The 23,216-nt window shown below is 32.3% G+C and overlaps 4 protein-coding genes across 5 annotated transcripts; 2 read left to right on the forward strand and 2 right to left on the reverse strand.

The window, feature by feature from the left end:
- Positions 1-218: 218 nt before the first annotated feature.
- Positions 219-2,864, forward strand: LOC103871501 (probable protein phosphatase 2C 13). Its single transcript, XM_009149754.3, has 2 exons — positions 219-946; positions 1,492-2,864. The coding sequence occupies exons 1-2, from the start codon at positions 803-805 to the stop codon at positions 2,473-2,475; spliced, it is 1,128 nt and encodes a 375-aa protein (XP_009148002.1). The 5' UTR covers positions 219-802; the 3' UTR covers positions 2,476-2,864.
- A 1,366-nt stretch (positions 2,865-4,230) lies between these two features.
- LOC103871503 (dihydrolipoyl dehydrogenase 1, mitochondrial) lies at positions 4,231-6,645 on the forward strand. The gene is made up of 3 exons (XM_009149755.3): positions 4,231-4,634; positions 4,947-6,207; positions 6,284-6,645. Exons 1-2 carry the CDS (start codon positions 4,362-4,364, stop codon positions 6,195-6,197), a joined length of 1,524 nt encoding a protein of 507 aa, XP_009148003.1. The 5' UTR covers positions 4,231-4,361; the 3' UTR covers positions 6,198-6,207; positions 6,284-6,645.
- A 6,626-nt stretch (positions 6,646-13,271) lies between these two features.
- Positions 13,272-16,511, reverse strand: LOC103871504 (beta carbonic anhydrase 3). 2 transcript variants are annotated; one of them, XM_009149756.2, is made up of 9 exons: positions 16,058-16,511; positions 15,495-15,558; positions 15,148-15,291; positions 14,897-14,945; positions 14,443-14,559; positions 14,274-14,327; positions 14,024-14,112; positions 13,734-13,839; positions 13,272-13,646 (listed from the first exon to the last, which is right to left on the reverse strand). In XM_009149756.2, exons 2-9 carry the CDS (start codon positions 15,545-15,547, stop codon positions 13,479-13,481), a joined length of 780 nt encoding a protein of 259 aa, XP_009148004.1. In that variant the 5' UTR covers positions 15,548-15,558; positions 16,058-16,511; the 3' UTR covers positions 13,272-13,478. The 2 variants fall into 2 exon arrangements, with proteins under 2 accessions (XP_009148004.1, XP_009148005.1); XM_009149757.3 differs by lacking the exon at positions 16,058-16,511 and adding an exon at positions 15,674-15,983.
- Positions 16,512-19,439: 2,928 nt separating this feature from the next.
- LOC103871505 (beta carbonic anhydrase 3) lies at positions 19,440-22,028 on the reverse strand. Its single transcript, XM_009149759.3, has 9 exons — positions 21,948-22,028; positions 21,704-21,768; positions 21,418-21,561; positions 20,828-20,876; positions 20,461-20,577; positions 20,303-20,356; positions 20,039-20,127; positions 19,841-19,946; positions 19,440-19,751 (listed from the first exon to the last, which is right to left on the reverse strand). The coding sequence occupies exons 2-9, from the start codon at positions 21,754-21,756 to the stop codon at positions 19,584-19,586; spliced, it is 780 nt and encodes a 259-aa protein (XP_009148007.1). The 5' UTR covers positions 21,757-21,768; positions 21,948-22,028; the 3' UTR covers positions 19,440-19,583.
- Between the last annotated feature and the right edge of the window lie 1,188 nt (positions 22,029-23,216).

Genomic DNA, 23,216 nt, shown 5'->3' on the forward strand with positions numbered 1-23,216 from the left:
TTATGAATAACGTGAATTGTTGACAAATTAAAAGCCCGAGCTAAGATACTTCGATTAGTTTTTATGTTAGGTATTATTTGAAAATTAAATTTACTTATTTATTATCTTCTTCAAAATTTTAGTAAATTTTTTGTCAAAAACATTTTTTTAGTAAATCTGCTTATTTGTTTAAACCGTTCTGTCATCATATTAGATTTTCTAATATTTTATTAACATTTAGTTTAAGCTGTTCTGTTATCATTTTAAAATTTTTTTAATATTAGTTTAAACTGTTATGTCATTATATTAAATTTTTTAATATTTTATATTTATGAACATAAAATTTATTAATATTTATTAATGTGCTGATCGTTTGAAATATAAGTTTTATTCTATTTATTTATTGAGCTAAAAAAATTGAATTCTATATTCTTGTTATCTAAAATATTATTCAAAATAAAAAACATAATATATAATAAATATACTAATAAATATTTTGTAAGATAATTATGTCTACGGATAAAACACCTAGTTATATTTATAATAAAAAAATTGTAGTGCTATTCTATATAAATTGTTTCTATTTATTTATTAATTGTTATTAGTTATGGGCATCTGTGAATACAGTCCATACAGTTATATACAAATAAACATCGAACACAGAAACCGAACCCTAAAATTCAATTCTCTCCCTTTTGTTCTTTATTCCTTTGCGCGAATTTCAATTGCGTCCAAACAAAGCGTCGACGATATCGCCTTTCGCAATCAGATCTGCTCAATTTTTGATTATTAACAAGTGGAGAGAGAGAGAGAGAGAGACATCATGATTCTGAGCCAGCCTGAGATCAGGGTCCTCGACGTTAAGTGCCATATCTCCTCCGCTGCGAAAGAGCAGAACAGTTTTCGAGTTTCTGAGTCCGTGCGTGCCCAAACTTCTGATTCCGCTGAAACTCCTCGATTCGAATCGGTATGTGTTATAAGGCCTTCTCGATCTGAATCTATTTGATTGCGTTTCCAAGATTCATCGTGCTGAGTCTTGTTTGCTTAGATTGCGAGTCAACGATTAGGTTTTGAGATGAGATCTTCCCTTGATGTCCTGATAATGATCAATTTTGTTTAAGACTCATATTGGGTTTTTTTTTTTTTTCTGTAGCATTAGATGATTAGCTTATGTCCTTTTAGAGAGAAGTTATGCCTTTGATTTACCGTGAAGACTGTTAATTTAGTTGTTAATGAATCTTTGTGTTAACATTGTTACAAGGACACCTTTCAATTGTTTATTACGTCTCTAATTAAGACTGTTAAGGGATCTCATTGTTGTAAGCACGACTTGATTGCCTTTTTAATTGTTGATTATTTCTCTAATTAAGACTGTTAATGGTTCTCAGTGTTTACATTGTTGCAAGGATGACTTGTTTGCCCTTTGAATTAGTTTTGTGAATTTTCTGTTTTTTTTTTTCTTCTGTGGTTATTATGAGCAGTAATACTAACAGTTTGAATTTATGTTAACAGGGCATGAGTTTTGCGACTACTAGCATTGAAGAGCCCACCATTGAGTTTTTCCCAACTATACGTTCAGGGAGCTTTGCTGACATTCGAGGCCGGGAGACCATGGAGGATGAACACATCTGCATAGACGACTTATCATCTCAGTTTCGATCCCTCAACTTCTCGTTACCAAGTGCTTTCTATGGAGTCTTTGATGGCCACGGCGGACCTGAGGCGTCGCTTTACATGAAGGAGAACTTGACGAGACTGTTCTTCCAAGATTCTGTATTTCCGGAGATTCCCTCCGTTGTGGACAGCTTTTTCTTGCAAGAACTTGAGAACTCTCACCGGAAAGCTTTTGCTTTGGCTGATCTCGCCATGGCTGATGAAAGCATTGTCAGTGGTTCATGCGGGACAACCGCCTTGACCGCTCTCATTGTCGGGCGACATCTTCTGGTCGCTAACGCTGGAGATTGCCGTGCAGTGCTATGCCGGAGAGGAGTGGCTGTTGACATGTCTTTTGATCACAGGTCAACTTATGAGCCTGAGCGTAGGCGGATAGAGGATCTAGGAGGGTACTTTGAGGATGGGTATCTCAACGGGGTCCTTGCTGTCACACGTGCCATTGGGGACTGGGAGCTCAAGAGTCCTTTCTCTGGCTCCTCTTCTTCGCCTCTGATCTCAGACCCAGATATTCAACAGATTATCCTAACAGAGGACGATGAGTTCTTGATTTTGGCATGTGATGGTATATGGGACGTGTTGTCGAGCCAGAATGCAGTGAGTAACGTAAGGCAAGGACTGAGAAGGCACGGAGACCCGAGACAAAGCGCAATGGAACTTGGGAAAGAAGCTGCGAGGCTTAACTCATCAGATAATCTGACGGTTGTGGTCATCTGCTTCTCCTCGGTCCCGGCTTCAACTCAACAACCGCAGAGGAGAAGGTTAAGGTTCTGTGTTTCTGATGAAGCTCGAGCTCGGTTACAAGCGATGCTTGGAGGCGACTGAAGCCTGTCTTTTTTGGCAGTATATATAAAGAGGGATCGGTTTAGTCCGGTCCAGTGATTATTTCTCTGATTTGTGATTGGTTTCAGTGAGATCAAAATAAAAAGGACTTTTACAGAGGTAGAAGAGAGGTAAGGACCTGTTTGTAATGTTGGTTGGTCATTTTTGATTCATCTGTTTATTAGGTTGTTTCAGAAGAGAGAATGCTAGAGAAAAAGCAACCTGAAGTTTTGTTAGGATTATTGAAACAGAATCACCAAATTGGTGAATGAGTATTTCAAGTTTTGAACTTTGTTCTTTTTTGAGGATTAGTGATGTTTACCCATTTGATGTATTAAGGATAATTTTTTTAGTTTTAAGTATTTGAATATGGATTTGTGATGTACCCATTATTGTTTTTAAGGATTTCTCATTCAAGTAAGTATCTGAATTTAGGTTTTGTCTGAGAACATGAGGATTGTATCTTTGTTGGTACATGGTTCCAACAAGAGATACAAATGTAATTGAAGAATGTCTCTCCCATATCTGTGGAAGTTGAGAGTGTATGTGTGGACTGTGGAAGATTTTGGAGGTTTATCTGAAAAGCTTCAATCCTAACCTTATGTCATTGCTTCTCATCATCTCTATCTTTATCTCTTTATCTTCTTTTCCTCCATGAATCTCCATGTCCATATATTTTCCTTTTTTGCCTTTTTTGCCTTTTTATGTCTTTTTATGAATGAAAATGAAGCCAAAAAATTAGGCCTGGGCATTCGGGGTCCCAATCGGGTTTCGGTTTTATCCAATCGGGTTTCGGTTTTTCGGGTTCATCAAAATCAGGCCCATTCGGATTATATGAAAGTTCGGTTCGGGACCGGTTCGGGTTCTATCGGGTTCGGATCGGGGTTAGTAAATCTTCAAAGAACCGGTACAACCCAATATACTTTCGGGTTCGGGTCCCAATCGGTTTTTCGGTTTAAAAGTACCTGATTTTTACCTATTTTATAACCAAAACATGAGTAAAATCGGTTCTTCAGTTTTAAAATATCTGATTTGTACCTATTTTGTAACCAAAACTTAAGTAAAATCGATTCAAAAATAAGGAACATCAACCGTGATTATTCAAAATCAAACGAAAAGTAAACATATTTACTGATAAAAAGAAAACCAAATAAATAAAAGCATAAAACGAAAACCAAGTTCTCATGAAATGAGAAACATTGGTTAACGAAAACAAAATTAAAATCTAAATACTTCAAGATTCAACGTCCATCTTTAACCATCAACATTCATATAATAGAACCACCAACCTTCATGTAATAGATAAGTACTTTAAATTTTCAATATTTCTTAGTGTATTTTGGATACATATTATGAATTGAGATCATGTTTGGTATAAGATCTTTTCGAGGTTTTGAATGTTTCGGGTTCTATCGGATATCCATTTAGATTCGGGTTCGGTTCGGATAATACCCATAACCCGAAATACCACAAAACAAGACCCATTCGGTATTTACGTCGGGTTCGGATCGGTTCGGATTCATTTTTATCGGATCGGATTCGGTTCGGGTTTTCGGGTTCGGTTTATTTGCCCAGCCCTACAAAAAATGATTCAAGTATTTATTTTGATAATTTTGTAATTAATTTTGAATATTTCGTGGTACATGAGATTTTGGAAACTTTATATCCTTACTGAACCAACAGGTTGATTAATTTTCCATAATTCAGAGGAATTATTCTCATAATATATGGTCAATTCTGGAAAATATTAAATATTATTTATGATTATAAAATTAAAAAGGGTCTGAAGCCTCTCTCTCGCTTTATACATTTCGCCGGCTCTGTTCATCTCTACAAAGAGCCAACCAAGTTTCTCTCTCTCTCTCTCTCTCTCTCTCTCTCACACAAAAATGGCGATGGCGAATTTAGCAAGAAGGAAGGCTTATTTTCTCACCAGAAACGTAACTACCTCTCACACTGACGCTCTTAGATTCTCCTTTTCCCTCTCCCGCGGCTTCGCGTCATCGGGATCTGATGAGAACGACGTCGTCGTCATCGGCGGCGGTCCCGGCGGTTACGTGGCGGCGATCAAGGCGGCTCAGCTTGGTCTCAAAACCACCTGTATCGAGAAGCGCGGCGCGCTCGGTGGTACTTGTCTCAACGTCGGGTGTATTCCCTCGAAGGTCAATTTCGATTTTCAATTGAATCCTTGTTTGTTGCTAGTGATCATCACTGAGATTCGATCGATCTATATGTTTCCTGGATGAATCAATTAGAGAGTTAGTTAACTGTGATTGTTTGGCCTAATAATCCCATGCTGAATTTGGCTTTTAAGCTTTAGCTTGTGGATGATTTGTTTGATTGCGAGCTCAGTTAGCAAAACCTTAATCTGTGATTATCTGATTGTTTGGAGCTTTTCGTTTGATCTGTGATTGATGTTATTAGTTTCTGCTGAAGGGGAAGTTAATCCGAATGTCTTTTTTTTTATGTAATAGGCACTTCTTCACTCTTCACATATGTACCATGAGGCGAAACACGCATTTGCTCACCATGGTATCAAGTTGGCTTCAGTGGAGGTTGATCTTCCTGCTATGTTGGCTCAGAAAGACAATGCCGTCAAGAACCTCACTCGTGGTATTGAGGGTTTGTTCAAGAAGAACAAGGTTACCTATGTCAAGGGATATGGTAAGTTTCTCTCCCCCAATGAAGTCTCTGTGGAGACTATCGATGGAGATAACACCGTTGTGAAGGGCAAACACATCATTGTTGCTACCGGCTCTGACGTCAAGTCTTTGCCTGGTATTACAATCGATGAGAAGAAGATTGTTTCCTCGACTGGAGCCTTGTCTTTGTCTGAAGTCCCCAAGAAACTGATTGTGATTGGTGCTGGATATATTGGGCTGGAGATGGGTTCTGTTTGGGGAAGGCTTGGATCAGAGGTCACGGTGGTTGAGTTTGCTGGCGATATCGTTCCTTCTATGGATGGTGAAATCCGTAAGCAGTTTCAGCGTTCTCTTGAGAAGCAAAAGATGAAGTTCATGCTCAAGACCAAAGTTGTGTCCGTGGACGCCTCTGGAGACGGTGTGAAGCTCACGGTGGAGCCAGCTGAAGGTGGAGACCAGACCACGCTCGAAGCCGATGTTGTCCTTGTCTCAGCGGGGAGAACACCCTTCACATCTGGACTTGACCTGGAGAAAATCGGAGTGGAAACCGACAAAGGTGGGAGAATTCTGGTGAACGAGAGGTTCTCGACCAATGTCTCAGGCGTGTATGCGATTGGAGATGTGATTCCAGGACCAATGCTTGCTCACAAAGCTGAAGAAGACGGTGTTGCTTGTGTGGAGTTCATAGCAGGCAAACACGGCCATGTGGATTACGACAAGGTTCCTGGTGTTGTCTACACTCATCCCGAGGTGGCTTCGGTCGGTAAAACCGAAGAACAGTTGAAGAAAGACGGTGTGAGCTATCGTGTTGGGAAGTTCCCGTTTATGGCCAATAGTAGAGCTAAGGCCATAGATAATGCCGAAGGATTGGTTAAGATTTTGGCTGATAAGGAGACGGATAAGATCTTGGGCGTTCACATTATGTCACCAAACGCTGGAGAACTGATCCATGAGGCGGTTCTTGCGATTAACTACGATGCGTCGAGTGAAGATATTGCTCGAGTCTGCCACGCTCATCCCACTATGAGCGAGGCTCTCAAGGAAGCTGCCATGGCCACCTATGACAAGCCGATTCACATCTAAATGCAAACAGGTATGTCACAGTTTGGTTTGGTTTGGTTTAGCTTTTTTTATTTGGTGTGTTGATTTCTTGTTATGTCCCACAATAGGAGGACCGTAAAGGAGAGAGCCAGCCACCGATGACAAGCCAAATCGAACCGGGTTGGATTTGGTTCGGTTTTCTGTGGTTTAGCCTTCACTTTGTCCTTTCATTTTCTGTGGATTATATTCGTTAGTTTTCTTTACAAATGTTCAGATTCGGGCTGGGCCTGATCCGTAATAATACTTCTACATTCACTCTACTCATTTTGGTTTATTGAGTAAACCAAGTTGGTTTTGATTTCTTGCTTCCGGTTCAATTTCCGGTTTACGTTTACCCCCAAATTTTATCCTTCACTTTGTCCTTTCATTTTCCAAATGTTCAGATTCGGGCTGAGGCCTGATCCGTAATAATACTTCTACATTCACTCTACTCATTTTGGTTTATTGAGTAAACCAAGTTGGTTTTGATTTCTTGCTTCCGGTTTACGTTTACCCCCAAATTTTATCACTCGGTTTACATCAATATTTTTCCGTGTACATTTCACTAGTACTCGTAGACACTAAAACGAATATTATTAACTCCATGAAGAATTGGCCTTATGCATCTGATTAGGAGTGGGCAAAAAACCTGATCCAAATCAGACCAAAATGTATGTTTAAACTATTTGGTTAAAGATTTTAAGTCTTTAGTTAGATGGCGTTGTGTTTAATAGCAAATTGACTAGTTCGATATTGGAATAACAATCATTTTAATTTTTGGCACTGACCTCAGACAAGTTGAGGTTACAAAAGCGTTCAATTTTGGAATGCTCATTTTAATCTTTGGCAGTGACCTCAGACAAGTAGAGCTTACAAAAGGTTTATTGTTATGAAGTTTTGCGATGAAAGACACGAGTGAAGTAGATGTGACTTCAGACAAGTAGAGCTTACAAAAGTTTTATTGTTATGAAGTTTTGCGATGAAAGACACGAAGGAAGTAGATGTGGATGTGAATTTTGAAATTTGAATCACACTAGATTTTGGTCTATGCATCTGCACGGGTGTTTACTTTATTTTTTATATAAATATATATATTTGTTGCAAGTATGGAGTTTTATATATAAATATATATTTTTAAGTAATTAGATTATATCATTTTCGTATATTTTAAGGTTGGCCCAGATATATAGTGTTTCTATAATGGATTTTCAATTTTTCTTAATAATTTAAGCCCATTATTTTTTTTTGATATATTGATATATATGTCTCCAAACATTTTTTTTTACTACTATTCATGTTTGCAAACATTTTTCAAATGTACTTCTACTTTAATAAGATAGATATGAAAGTAAGAGACAACCTTTAACACAATCTAATTATATTGAGAAAGTTGTTAAGAAGATCAATTGTGAGATTGGTCTCCAATGAGCACTCTCATGGATGTGAATGTGAAGCTTTGTGCCTTATACATGACAAGCAATATCATAACTAGAGTATTTACAAGTGATTGTAGCTAACTGCATGTCATGACGAGCACTAGGTTGGATACAACTTATGTTATAGAGAGGTTGAGTTGATACAGTAGTAATCCTAATATTCAATAATGGTATTCAATAATGGTAGACTTTAATATGAATGCTTAAGTACTTGAACTGAACCATAATTTATGGTTTGTCAATGGTTAGATTTAGTTCATGATATAAGGGTAGTCAGATGCAAGTTCAATTACCAACATAGATCTTTAGTGTTGTTTAAAAATTTCTAAGCACATTCTAAATTTGTATTTAATGTTACTTTTGCGACGGATTATTCTCAGTTGGTGAAGATGGTTTCTGAACCCACAGAATGACCCGCATTTGCAAGTTATTTGGAAGATATCAAGATCCTGCAAAGAAGTTTCCACAGCTCAGAGCTCATCCATATACGAAGGACGTTAAACACAAGGGCGGATAGTCTAGCACGCAGTGCAAGAAAGCAACCCTCGTTTGTAGTCCACATGGATGCGGAGCTACCAGTTTGGTTCACAGAGTCTATATGAGTTTGTTTGTTTGCTGACAAAAAAAAATTGTATTTAATATATATTAAACCTTTTTTCATGGTTCAAGAACATCGTTTTAATTTTTTTGTCAATTAATTTAGTAAAACTTCATAATACTCCCAAAATTGGTGGACTAACCGCTATTTTCTAGAGAAACGGAGACAACAAAAGTTTCAAATCTCTTTGACATTCATCATATGTTACTGAAGGATGAACTATGCATTAAAACAGTATTTTAATATTTTTGAATTTTTCTCAAAATCTATGTGTACCCCTACGAAATATTGAATGTTGCGGTAAATGCTATATATACTGAAGCCTATGATTTTTAGTATTGTTTTAAAATTTCTAAACGCATTCTACATTTGTATTAATGTATATTAAACTATCTTTCATGTTACATGAGAATCGTTTTAATTTTTTGTCAATTAATTTAGTAAAACTTCATAATACTTCCTAAATTGGTGGACTAACCACTATAAAATCGCTATTCTCTAGAAAATTAAAACGATGACAACATTCTTCATTTTTATTAATGTATATTAAACTCTGTTTCATTATACATGGGCATTATTTTAATTTTTTGTCAATTAATTTAGTAAAACTTCATAATGTTCCGTAAATTGGTGGACTAACCACTATAAAATCGTTATTTTCTAGAGAAACGGAGACAACAAAAGCTCCAAACCTCTTTGAACTTCATCATATGTTAGTAAAGGATGCAACTATGCATTAAAACATTATTTTCATATTTTTGAATTTTTCTCAAAATCTATGTGCTAACCCCCTACGAAAATATTGAATTTTTCGGTAAATGTTCTATACAGTGAAAGCCTATGATCTTTAGTATTATTTTAAAATTTTGAAACACATTCAACATTTGTATTAATGTATATTAAACTCTCTTTCATTGTATATGGGCATCGTTTTAATTTTTTGTCAATTAATTTAGTAAAACTTCATAATACTCCGTAAATTGGTGGACTAACCACTATAAAATCGTTTATTTCTAGAGAAACTGAGACAACAAAAGCTCCAAACCTCTTTCAACTTCACATATATTAGTGAAACATGAAACTATGCATTAAGACAATATTTTCATATTTTTGATTTTTTTTTCAAAATATATGTGTTAACTACGAAAATATTGAATTTTTCTTTAAATGCTCTATATACTGAAGCCTATGATCCTTAGTGTTGTTTTAAAATTTCTAAACAAATTCTACATTGAGAAAAAGACTAGAATAGCACCAAACCAAGTTTTTGTTCCCAAAGTAGCACTCAAGGCTCAAAATCACAAAAATAGGTTTCATTAAAGAGGTAATGTACACTTATATCCCTAGGGTTAATTAATCCAAACCTTAGGGTTTAGAGTTAAGGGGTGAGGTTTTGGAATTAGGGTTTAAAATTTTATAAATAATAAATAATAAAATAAAAATAAAAAATAAAAATTTTAAAAACAATTTCAAAAAGTATTTTTAAATTATAAAAAGAAAATCTGAAAAAAAAAATAAAAAAAAATTTGAAATTGTTTTTTAAAAAAAAAATTATAAAAATTTCGAATCTGAAAACATATAATCTGAAACTATTTTATTTTTATTTTTTTTTAATTTTTAATTATTTTAGTTTATTTATTTAATTTTAAACCAAAGGTATTATAGATATTTTACCCTTTAATGAATGTCATTTTTGTGACTTTCTCCTTCTAGTGCTATTTTTGAGACATAAACTTCAAAAGGTGCTATTATTGACAATTGCCCTTCTACATTTGTATTAATGTATATTAAATTCTTTTTTCATGGTACATGCGCATCGTTTTAATTTTTTGTCAATTAATTTAATAAAACTTCATAATACTTCCTAAATTGGTGGAATAACCACTATTAAATCACTATTCTCTAGAAAAACAGAGATAACAAAGGTTCTAAACCTCTTTGAACTTCATATTTAGTGAAGCATGCAACTATGTATTAAAACAGTATTTTTATATTTTTTGAATTTTTCTCAAAATCTATGTGTTAACCCCTACGGAAATATTGAATTATTCGGTAAATGCTCTATATACAGAAGCCTAAGATTTTTAGTGTTGTTTTAAAGTTTATAAACAGATTCTACATTTGTATTAATGTATATTAAACTCTCTTTAAATGTACATGGAAATCCTTTTAATTTTTTGTCAATTACTTTAGTAAAACTTCATAATAATCCCTAAATTTGTGGACTAACCAATATAAAATCGTTATTTTCTAGAGAAACAGAGACAACAAAATCTCCAAACCTCTTTGAACGTCATCATATGTTAGTGAAGGATGCAACTATGCATTAAAAATATTTTTTTATTTTTTTTGAATTTTTACAAAATCTATGTGTTAATCCCTACGAAAATATTTAATTTTTAGGTAAAAGCTCAATATACTGAAGCATACGATCTTTAGTATTGTTTTAAAATTTCTAAACACATTCTATATTTGTATTAATGTATATTAAACTCTCTTTTATTGTACATGGGCATCGTTTTAATTTTTTGACAATTAATTCAGTAAAACTTCATAATACTCCATAAATTGGTGGACTAGCCACTATAAAATCGTTTCTTTTTAAAGAAACGGAGACAACAAAAGCTCAAAACCTCTTTGAACTTCATCATATGTTAGTGAAGGATGCAACTATGCATTAAAACATTATTTTCATATTTTTGAATTTTTCTCAAAATCTATGTGTTAACCCCTACGGAAATATTGAATTTTTTGGGTACGTGCTCTATATAAAGAAGCCTAAGATTTTTGGTGTTGTTTTAAGATTTCTAAACACATTCTACATTTGTATTAATGTATATTAAAATCTCTTTCATTGTATATGGGCATCGTTTTTATTTTTTGTCAATTAATTTAGTAAAACTTCATAATACTCCGTAAATTGGTGGACTAACCACTATTAAATCGTAATTTTCTAGAGAAACGGAGACAGCAAAATCTCCAAACCTCTTTGAACTTCATCATATGTTAGTGAAGGATGTAACTATGCATTAAAACAATATTTTCATATTTTTAATTTTTTTCTCAAAATCTATGTGTTAACACCTATGAAAATATTGAATTTTTCGGTAAATGCTCTATATACTGAAGCCTATGATCTTTAGTATTGTTTTAAAATTTCTAATCACATTCAAAATTTGTATTAATATATATTAAACTCTCTTTCATTGTATATGAGCATCGTTTTAGTTTTTTGTCAATTAATTTAGTAAGACTTCATAATACTCCTTAAATTGGTGGACTAACTACTATAAAATCGTTTATTTCTAGAGAAAAGGAGACAACAAAAGCTCAAAACCTCTTTGAACTTCATTTTATGTTAGTGAAGGATGCAACTATGCATTAAAACATTATTTTCATATTTTTGAATTTTCTCAAAATCTATGTGTTAACCCCAACGGAAATATTTAATTATTTTGGTAAATGCTCTATATACTGAAGCCTATGATCTTTAGTGTTGTTTTAAAATTTTTAAATACATTCTATATTTGTATTAATGTATATTAAAATCTCTTTCATTGTATATGAGAATCTTTTTTACTTTTTGTCAATTAATTTAGTAAAACTTCATATTACTCCATAAATTGGTGGACTAACCACTATAAAATCGTAATTTCCTAGAGAAACGGAGACAGCAAAAGGTCCAAACCTCTTTGAACTTCATCATATGTTAGTGAAGGATGCAGTTATGCAATAAAACAATATTTTCAGATTTTTTGTTTTTTTCTCAAAATATATATGTTAACCCCTAAGAAAATATTGAACTTTTCGGTAAATACTCTATATACTGAAGCCTATGATCTTTAGTGTTGTTTTAAATTTTCTAAACACATTCTACATTTGTATTAATGTATATTAACCTCTCTGTCATGGTACATGTGCATCGTTTTAAGTTTTTGACAATTAATTTAGTAAAACTTCATAATACTCTTTAAATTGATGGATTAATCACTATAAAATCGTTATTTTCTAGAGAAACGGAGATAACAAAAGCTCCAAACCTCTTTGAACTTTATCATATGTTAGTGAAGGATGCAACTATGCATTAAAACATTATTTTTGAATTTTTTTCAGAATCTATGAGTTAACCCCTACGAATATATTGAATTTTTCTTTAAATGCTCTATATACTTAAGCCTATGATCTTTAGTGTTGTTTTAAAATTTCTAAACATATCCTACATTTGTATTAATATATATTAAACTCTCTTTCATGGTACATGTGCATCGTTTTAATTTTTTGACAATTGATTTAGTAAAACTTCTAATAGTCTCTAAATTGGTGGATTGACCACTATAAAATCCTTTTTTCTAGAGAAACGGAGACAACAAAAGTTTCAAACCTCTTTGAAATTCATCATATGTTAGTGAATGATGCAACTATGTATTAAAAAATTATTTTCATATATTTGAATATTTCTCAAAATATATGGGTTAACCCCTACGAAAAGTTTGAGTTTTTCGGTAAATACTCTATATATTGAACCCTATGAGCTTTAGTGTTAATTTTTAAACACATCATACATTTGTGTTAATGTATATTAAACTCTCCTTCATGGTACATGGACATCGTTTTGATTTTTTGTCAATTAATTTAGTAAGACTTTATAATACTCCCTAAATTGGTGGACTAACCACTATAAAATCGTTATTTTCTAGAGAAACAGAGACAACAAAGTTTCAAACCTCTTTGAACTTCATCATATGTTGGTGAAAGATGCAACTATGCATAAAAATATTGAATTTTTTGGTAAATACTCTATATTTTGAAGAAATACATATAAATACTAAATTTCTTTATGTTATTCTTGTATCACCTTGAACAAAATGAGAGTTTGATTGTTTTATCATACAAAGAGATTTCGTGTAATTCAAAACTGAAAATATAGTCGAAATATTCAAGTTTATAGTTTGCACCCATTCGAGCTACCGTCCCAAATAACCAACAGGTGATAATTTCATCAGATTCATGTCTCGTTCTAGTGTTTGGATTTATAAACTCAAATTAAGTTGGAAACTAAAAAGAATACTCTTCTAGCTTATTCTTTTCTTTTTTTTGAAACTTAGCTTATTCGTTTCTCTTCCAATGGAAACATAAACAAGAACACAGAAATAAGAAACAGAAGCAAGTACATGATAATAAGACTTAGAAGCAACATAGAGTTGTTCAGAGAAAAAAAAGCAACATAGAGAAAAGGTAAGAAGGAATATCTTAAGAAAAGAAACAGGCAGGGGTGGTCTTGACATCGAGTTCCCAGAGTTCAAACGTTCCATTCACGAAATCGTAGTGGGCTCCTCTTATGGTGAGCTTTCCCTTCATCACTCTTTCTCTCACAAATGGGTAAGACAGCAGATTCCCCAGCGTCACATTTACCGCTTCCTGGAAAAAAGAGGCGCTCTGAGTTTCTTCCTTAAAAGTAAGACCGAAACAATGCAAAATATTGTGTATATTTTTTTTATTACGTACCTTCTCACAGTATGTGCACTGTTCTTCGAAGCTCAGGTCTCCATACTCCTGCTTGATCATGTTCTTCGCCGGTGTACCAATCTTGACCCAGTCTTCTATGAAGACGCTGCGATTTCAAAAAGAAATTCAGTGAAGTTAGTGAACCAACCAATCACCCAAGAAACTGTCTCTTTCTTTTTTTTTCTTGGTAAAAACTATCTCATTCTTTTTTTGCTTAAGAAAAACCTTCTCATTCTTGATAATGTAAATTATAAGATATTTGATTAAGTTAGCGTTTTAAGGTTGGTTACCTCCTACTTGGAGCTGAATCATCTTCAATGGACATGAGACCCTTTATTCCACCACAACGGCTGTGACCAATCACCAGAATGGTCTCCACCTGGTAATTACAAAACAGTACATTATCGTAGCGTAAAAATTAGTTCACATATCTACGCATCTTATGGCCGACCATGTAAGATCAAAGGTGTTAGACAAGATAAAATATCTCTAAGAAGCAATTCTATCGAAAAACAGGACCATTAATTAATTATTACGTACGTTGAGTTTTGTAATTGGGTATTCCATAGCCGCACCAGTACCAGAGTGTTGTGTCTGCAAGTTTCCAAAGACAACAACTTGTCAAAAGTGGATAATTATTTAACCACTAACAACAACTTTTGGTGCTTGTGTAAAGATAATTAGAAAGACATGAAAATATTGGATGAACCTTGTCATAAAGTGGAACCATATTTGCAATGTTTCTAACGATGAAGGCTTCTCCAGGTTGGAAGTTCAAGATGTGAGAAGGGCTAACTCGGGAATCTGAACAAGCAAACACCAGAAACTACAAAAAGAAATTCTCACTTGTTAAAGATATCTATCATGCAGTCTGAATTCATAAAGTTAGGATTTCTATCTTTTCTTTTGGTCTTTATAATAATCATTTGACCAACTTTGCGACGGAGCTATTATAGATCAGACTCTATTAAGTTTAAGTTGGATGAGTTCATAATCTAAAATCAATTGGTGATAAGAAAATTAGTTTATCTCCATCCTATAATACTTGAGATCCTTTTTAATTTCCGAGCATTTTCTTCGGCTTCATACTATTGTTGGCTAATTAGAGAAAAGGAAACTACCAAAGGTGGAAAAAGGAATAAAGAGATTAGCAAAATTAAAACCTTGGGGTTCTGGCTCTTGGCAAGTGCTTTGAACAAGGAAGGGTTCTTCCTGGATATTTATCAAACCAACAATATAATGAGCAACCTTATTTAACCAATAACTTAAGAAACTCTTTTTATCCGTAGTATGTCTTTTGAGTAGGTAACTAGATTAAAATAATGTGTTTATAAGCACTATTATCATATAAGTATGGGGAAAAAGGTGGATTTTATCTATTTTAAAAGTATATTGAAATTCGGAATAAACGTACAAATATTTATGATTCTTGAAGTGGATAAATCCGGATTTGATTTGTTTTACGGCATCTGATGACTTCTTGGATTCAAATTCTTCTAGCTCACCAAATAACTTCTTGATCTTTGCGGCCACCTTGTTCCCGAGATCCGATTTGTTACTGCAAAATTAATTCACCTTTCATATTACACAAAATTTAGATGACAATTTGTACTCATCAATAATTTCAAAAAAAAAAAATTTGTACTCATAAATGATGGGTCAAGGTACAGTATATGGGGGCAAAATGATCCGCGTTGTGATCAGTGACCAACCTGCAAAGTCAGTATGATCTGCTTTGCGAAAGAAAAAGAGTGTGTGTACCTGAGAAGCTCTCCTAGTCTTTCAAGGGCATCTTCATATGACTCCGTCGACATTTCTTTTCGTTCTAACAAAAGAAGAAAATAGAAAAGAAAATACAAATAAAAAAAGGTGAATTTGCGAGATATACATAATGAATTGTAAAATTAAGAAAATAACTATGTAAAAATTTTATGGAGAACCATGTCAATTTGACACAAAAATGCAGAAATGACTTTGTAATTGTAACTATCGATGGCTGATACTATAAAAACTAAGGTAATCAAAATCTAACAATGGTTTCATTTTGACGAGAAGAATCGGCCCAAGTCTAGTGAAACACTGACTTAGACTTCTTCTTCTTTTTTACGTCAAGTTTTAAAAAGCTTATAACATAAACTTAAGACCCTAAATTATAAAATAAATTTAATTTAATTTTTGTATAAATTTTATAATTCAAATGTTTGTAGTTTGATAGACGATTGAAGTAACAATAGAGATCTTCATTATTATAAACCGAATCTAACAAAACACAAAATTGTGCAGTAAACAAGAGAAATTAGGATGATTTAAGTTTCTAGACGGACCTCGAGAGTTTCTTTGGAAATCAAAGGATTTAGAGCAAGATACTTAAAAATAAATACAATTTTAGTTTATATGTTAGGAGATGACCACTAGCTACTCCACTATTTATAGTCGGAGATCAGTCACTTTCACTATACGGAAAATTCTATATGACTAATTTGTCTATTTTAAAAACAGAAAGTTTGTTATTTACAGTACTTTTAGTTAAAGCAACTTTGAAAATTCATAAATTATGCAAAACGTTTTGCATACAGAAAAACAAAAACCCTCCAAGATTGAAATATTTTGGTATCAGGAGGACGAACCGAAAATAGACGTTCAATAAGAAATTGTTTAAAATATATTAAGTTAGATATTATTTTTCAAAAATATATTAGTCAAAAATATTATAATATTTGAATTTAGAGTTTAGTAATGATTATTTAGGATTTAGTATTTAGGAGGTGTGTGAGTTTATAAACTTTTATAAATAATTCAAATCTATACTATACTAAAAGGGGGATATAAGCCATGGAGAGGATGTCCACATAGGATAGAAAAATCAACCAATCAGAGAATCCGAAATTGCCATGTCATCTCATTTTTTTCGTAAAAAATAAAAAAACAATGCGAAGGTGAGAATCGAACCCGGGTTAGTATGATATATATATAGTATAGTTACCACTAAGCCATTGAAACATTCTTGGACACAAATACAAGAACCACTAAGTATATAATCACAAACTCTTATGTACATTTACAATAATATGAATTCAACTTTCAAGACTCCGATACTTTGTTTTGTAAAAAAAAAATAAGTAAGTGACTAAGCTAATATATTCTTAGAAAGTGTGAGAACGTTGACAAATATGAAAAAGCATAGATTTTTGTTTTCGTGACAAAGTTAAGAATTTTGTAAAAGTAAGTTTAACATATAAATTTTCGTGACAAATATGAAAAAACATAGATTTTTGTAAAATTTTGACAAAAGAACTCATAACATACTTCTCTAATATCTTAATAAAATATTATTTAAGGGTGCAATAATTAAATATATTAATTCAATAAATTTTGTAATTTATAGACAAAACAATAACACAACAAATTTTGAAACATTTGTTTAACCTATCGATTTTTTTTCATGAGAATCCAACTAAACAAGATAAAAATAATAATTAGATTTACAAATATTTAATTACCATTTTATTCAATTTTGATTAATTTCAAATTATCATAATGTATCTTTTTGAAGTTACAAATATGAAAAAGCATAGATTTTTGTACAATTTGACAAAACAACTCAAAACATATTTTTCTAATGTCTTAATAAAATATTATTTAAGGATGCAATAATTAAATATATTAATTCAATAAATTTTATAATTTATAGACAAAACAATACCACAACAAATTTTGAAACATTTGTTTAACCAATCGATTATTTTTTCATGAGAATCCAACTAAACAATTAGATTTACAAATATTTAATTACCATTTTATTCAATTTTGATTCATTTTAAATTGTAATAATGTATCTTTTTGAAGTTACAAAAAAATAATGTTCTTTCTTTATTACACTAGCATTATATATAGATTCTATATACACAAAATAAATATAATATAACAACATAAATTTACTTTCCCCGATTCATATGAAAACTTTTTAAGTTATCCACCAAAGCAAATTAATTAAATCAATGAAATTGTTAAAATACAGCAAATTAATATATAATTTTATTTTAAATTAAATTATTTAAAAAGTGTATTTTCGTTAAAACAAAATAATAAATAAGTAAAACTGATTTGATGGTAATTTTTATGATATATATATATATCAATTCTGTGAAAGAAATAAAAGCTTAATATGGAAAAAAATCTTAAATACAAAAACCTCTAAAAATTAACAAAAAAACTAATAAATTAAACTATGATATCACTTCAAAGCTTCTTAGACCATATTAATAAAATATTTAAGCGATAATTAGACAAATTTGATTTTTTTTCCAGCAAAAAGTTTATTATTAATTAGCATCAGTTATTTCAAGATGTTTAAGAAATGGTGGACAAAAAAATAGGATGGACATTAATGATATATGAACTATGAATAATACTTTGTGAAGCAGACTTAGATAACATATATGCACATACATTTTCAGTCCTTTTTGATGCCTAAATTCAATTTCTTCAGAGTAATTATTCCACAAATAGATCGTATGAGATATTGTTTTGATATGTAGATTTGTTTTTTCAATGTTAAGAAGATTGATAACTGTAAAAATGTCTCATTCGTATATGATATGTCTATAACCGAGTCCCCAACATGAGACAAGTTTGTTTAAAAAGTAAATAATTTTATTTTTCTTATATTATATAATAAATATATATTATTTACTGATAATAAAAATATAGTTATTCATGTATCACAAATATCTATGCAAATATGTGAATCAAGTACAACAATCAAACAACATAATGATTTCCACAAAGAAAATTTAAAAATATATTTATGTTATGTAGTCATATTTTATATTTTTTAAATAATATAATACAATATTATACATTATTTTTTAGAATTGAGAAATACATATAATATCTTATCCGCGCGTAGCGCGGTAAAAAAATCTAGTATTTATTAATGATTCAGAATGATTAATTTAAAGAATGACATCAAATTTGAAGTGAAGTTAGAATTTCTCTTGATAAATACATCAAGTTTATTTTGTCTCCATTTATGTATTGATCTTAATTTTTTATTTGAATTATCTTAGCTTTTTGGCCAATGAATTCTAGATAAATCTCAATTTACATAAACACATAAAAATACAATTTTAAACCATATACGATAGTTTAAATTTTTAACATTCTCTTTCCTATTTTTTAACCTTCCACATCACCAAGAATATAAGAGCTTTCTTCAGCGTTAAAAAAAAATTCTGAAGTCTTTAAACCGTAAAAATGTTTTAGAAACAAAAGAATTGGATTGTGTGGCTGAGAAAAAGGGATGAAAAAGGGATATGAATTCAAAGTATTTCTACAATCTATCAAAACAAAAGAAAGCAAGAAATCAGATTCAACCGCTGACTGATGGAAATGGAAACACTGTAGAAGATGAGGAAGGACTAGTAACCATTGTTACTAGCTATTTTAGGAATCTGTGTGAATCATCAAACCCTGAGAAGATAAAAGATGCTTTGGGAAATATCTCGAAAATTACGAATAAGATTAACCAGAATCTCACTGTTTCAATTACAGAATGGGAGGTTAAACTTGCATTTCATGCAATGCATCGGGATAAGGCTCCTACACCATATGAATGACCGCCTTATTCTATCAGAAGTTTGATGATTGTTGATTAATTCATCAGATTCATATCTTGTTGTAGAATATTCGAAGTTATAGACAAGCTGGAAACTAAACAAATGCTCTTTAGAGCTTATTCATTACTTTTCACACAGAAACATAAAAAAGAAAGAGAAATAAGAATCAGAAGCAAGTACATAATAAGAACACACTTAGAAGCAACATAGAGAAAAGGTAAGTAGGACTGTTTTAAGAAAAGGCATAGGCAGGGGTGGTCTTGACGTCGAGTTCCCAGAGTTCAAACGTCCCATTCACGAAATCGTAGTGAGCTCCTCTTAAGGCAAGCTTTCCCTTCTCCACTCTTTCTCTCACGAATGGGTAAGACAACAGATTCCCCAAGGTAACGTTCACCGCTTCCTGGAAAACCCAAGTCAATCTCAGTTACAAACCCACGGCGAGACAGAAAACGGAGCAACATATTTTGTATTTTATTTTCTATTACGTACCTTTTCACAGTGAGTGCACTGTTCTTCGAAGCTCAAGTCTCCAAACTCCTGCTTGACCTTGTTCTTGGCCGATGTACCGATCTTGACCCAGTCTTCTATGAAGATGCTGCCATTTCAAAGAATTTTCAATAAAGTGATCGCCCAAGAAAGTCTCATTCTTGATAATGTACTTAAAGATAGCGTTTTGAGTTTGGTTACCTCTTATTGGGAGCTGCATCATCTTCAATTGACATAAGTGCCTTTATTCCACCACAACGGCTGTGACCAATCACAAGAATGTTCTCCACCTGTTAATAACAAAACAATGCATTATATATATATCGTAGGGTTAAAACTAGGTCACCTCAGGTTTTCACCAAGTTCTTATAATGGCCGACCATGTACGATCAAAAAGAGCAAGACAAGAGAAATATCTCTAAGAAGCAGTATATCTAACATGAACATTAATTAGTTATTACGTACGTTGAGTTTTGTAATTGGATATTCCATAGCCGCACCAGTACCAGAGTGTTGTGTCTGCAAGTTTCCAAAGAGACAATGCATATGTTATTTAACCACTAACGACAACTTGTGACGTTGGTGTGAAGATAATTAGAATGACATGAAAAAATTAGACGAACCTTGTCAAAAAGTGGAACCATGTTTGCAATGTTTCTAATTTCAAAGGCTTCCCCAGGTTGGAAGTTCAAGATGTGAGAAGGGCTAACTCGGGAGTCCGAACAAGCAAACACCAGAAACTGCAAAAGAAATTTTACACTTGTAAGAGGATTATCAATCAAACATGCACTCTTAACCCTCCTTTCTAATTTTTAGGGTTTTAGTTTATTAGTAGCTTGCCCATAGAGGCACTATTATAATTGCTGGACTAATCATTTTCTTCTGTTTCCTACTATTTTTGGCTGATTAGAGAAAGATGAAACGATAAAAGGAAACCAATAAGGAGGAAAAATAATAATATTAATAAAAGCGATCAGCAAAATTTAAAACCTTGGGATTCTGGCTCTTGGCAAGTGCATTGTACAACGAAGGTTTCTTCCTGGAAATGGATGAAACAACCATATAATGAGCAATCTTTATTTAACCAATACACATTAAAAGCATCCATAACTTCTTCCGTCTAATTTTTGGCCAACATATAATAATAAAATTGTCTAAAATGCTTTAGTTAGCCACCAAACTGGTGGGACTAAATCGATATAAGAGCATTTCCAATGTAAAACTCCATTTTTCTTCTAAAATAGAGTAAAAATGAAAATAGAGTAAAATTGCTTCAACCCTACTCCATTTTCCACTCCATAATGGAGTGATGAATAAACAAAAAATAGATTACTCCATTTATGGAGTAAATTTCATTATAGAGTGAGATATAGAGTTGGATTGGAGCATTATTTACTCCATATTCACTTTTACTCTATTTTAGAGGAAAAAATGGAGTAGGGAGGGAGATGCCCTAAACTATTATTGTAGAAAAACTCGGAATATTGCATGGTAATTTATCTGTTTTTGCATTTTTTGGATGTGGAATATGTTTGATATTAAGATGGACGGTTCCATACGGAATTAGGAATAAAACGTACAAAAATTTGTGAGTCTTGAAATGGATAAATCCGGATTGGATTCGTTCTACAGCATCTGATGACTTGTTGGATTTATGTTCCTCTAGCTCATCAAATAACTTCTTAATCTTTGTCGCCGCCACTTTCCCGAGATCCGATTTACAACTGCAAATTAATTCACCTTTTCATATTACACATTTTATGACATACGTACTGTATGGGTTAAGCTTTGGGAAAGTCCAAGATGTCTATCTGCAAAGTCCAAGATGTCTATCTGCTTTGGGAAAGAAAGAAAGTGTGCGTGTACCTGAGAAGCTCTCCAAGTCTTTCAAGGGTATCTTCATACGACTCGGTCGACATTTCTTTTCGTTCCTAAAACCAAAAAAAAAAACAAATAAACAATTTAGAAAAGAAAATACAAGAAAAGTTATAAAACTTTACCAAAAACATGTCAATTCATTCAAAATTGAAGAGAGTCATTGATATATAATATGTTATCCCTATTTTATATTGAAAATAAAGAGATTGGAATGATTAGTTTCTAGGCGGACCTTGAGATGTTTTCTAAAACAAAGGATGTAGAGAGTGATATAAATACAAATTTTACTTGATATGTTAGGAGATGTTCTCTACTCCGCTATTTATAGCCAGATATCTGTCACTTTTCGTTAGGTGGAAAAATTTTATATGCTTAACTTGTCTATTTTAAAAAGAGCGGGGTTGTTATTTAAATACTTTTCGTTAAAGCAACTTTGAAAGTAAAAAATTATACAAAACGTTTTGCATGCAGGAAACGAAACACCCTCCAAGTTAGAATATTTTGGTATTTAAAGGACACCAATGGAGAATTTATCAATGTTCTTCTGTCTCCATGTTTTGTAGCGGTCATGATTTTAAAAAAAAAGATTTTAATTTCAGTTATTTTCTATTTTCGTCAATGAATTCTAAATAACCTCTACTTTACGTGGAGATGATATAATGTTAGGAGATCAATTAAGATCGAAAACAGATAAAACAGTGGAGATGGCTAACAAGATTATACAAATTATAAAAACCTGATCATAGATTAGTCAACAAAAATATAGAATATTGTTGATATTTTCAGTATCTTTATTTATAAGAGGCATACATTTAGTGCAGAGGCGGACCCAGTAAAGGATTGGGTGTGTCAGTTGACACAGGTTAAAAGATAAAATTAATGTTTTTTACATAAAGACTGAAGGAGAATCATCAGTCTAGATGTTAAATGCTAAGGGGTTGACACCCCTAAACCCAAGTAAACCCAAGTAAACCCAAGTTCGATGCTCCATATTGCTTTTCTTATTGTGATCTTTTTTTAAACAAAATATAATGACACAGGTTAATTTAATTGCTGGGTCCGCCACTGATTTAGTGTAAGAAGTAGCTTACTTATTGCTTAGGATTTTTTTCATCTGTGGATCCAAGCACTAGGTGAAAAATCTCATGCGCGAATATCAAACATGTAGAAGTCTAGATAGGCTTAGGTGTTTTACCCAGACTTGGAAATCGAATCGGAACCAACCTTAAAATATCTGAACTGAAACCGAATGGAATTCTTTGGATACATGTATAGATCCAAAAATAAATCTACTCAAAAAAAAAACAAACCCGAAAAGAACATGTCCGAACAGACTCTATGTGTTCTCTTTTCTAATTTTTGATGTAGTTGTAATGAATCTTTTTTAATCTTCATTGTTATTTGACATTTTCCAGTAATAAATTTTTTTAGATATTGGTGGATTTTTGATAAAAATTTGATCCGTACCCGAACCAAATGTTACCATAAATTTTTCGGATAT

The sequence above is a fragment of the Brassica rapa genome, chromosome A06, assembly GCF_000309985.2.
Source record: "Brassica rapa cultivar Chiifu-401-42 chromosome A06, CAAS_Brap_v3.01, whole genome shotgun sequence".
Classification (NCBI taxonomy): domain Eukaryota; kingdom Viridiplantae; phylum Streptophyta; class Magnoliopsida; order Brassicales; family Brassicaceae; genus Brassica; species Brassica rapa.

Excerpts from the sequence above, each read along its gene's own strand:
- LOC103871501 (XM_009149754.3), top strand. The coding sequence starts at position 803 with ATGATTCTGAGCCAGCCTGAGATCAGGGTCCTCGACGTTAAGTGCCAT. Across the intron at positions 947-1,491 it reads AAACTCCTCGATTCGAATCG|GGCATGAGTTTTGCGACTAC; the intron begins GTATGTGTTATA and ends TTATGTTAACAG.
- LOC103871503 (XM_009149755.3), top strand. The coding sequence starts at position 4,362 with ATGGCGATGGCGAATTTAGCAAGAAGGAAGGCTTATTTTCTCACCAGA. Across the intron at positions 4,635-4,946 it reads TCGGGTGTATTCCCTCGAAG|GCACTTCTTCACTCTTCACA; the intron begins GTCAATTTCGAT and ends TTTATGTAATAG.
- LOC103871504 (XM_009149756.2), bottom strand. The coding sequence starts at position 15,547 with ATGTCGACGGAGTCATATGAAGATGCCCTTGAAAGACTAGGAGAGCTT. Across the intron at positions 14,328-14,442 it reads TGGTTCCACTTTATGACAAG|ACACAACACTCTGGTACTGG; the intron begins GTTCATCCAATA and ends GGAAACTTGCAG. Across the intron at positions 13,840-14,023 it reads GATTCAGCTCCAAGTAGGAG|CGTCTTCATAGAAGACTGGG; the intron begins GTAACCAACCTT and ends TTGAAATCGCAG.
- LOC103871505 (XM_009149759.3), bottom strand. The coding sequence starts at position 21,756 with ATGTCGACCGAGTCGTATGAAGATACCCTTGAAAGACTTGGAGAGCTT. Across the intron at positions 21,562-21,703 it reads AGACTTGGAGAGCTTCTCAG|TTGTAAATCGGATCTCGGGA; the intron begins GTACACGCACAC and ends ATTAATTTGCAG. Across the intron at positions 19,947-20,038 it reads GATGCAGCTCCCAATAAGAG|CATCTTCATAGAAGACTGGG; the intron begins GTAACCAAACTC and ends TTGAAATGGCAG.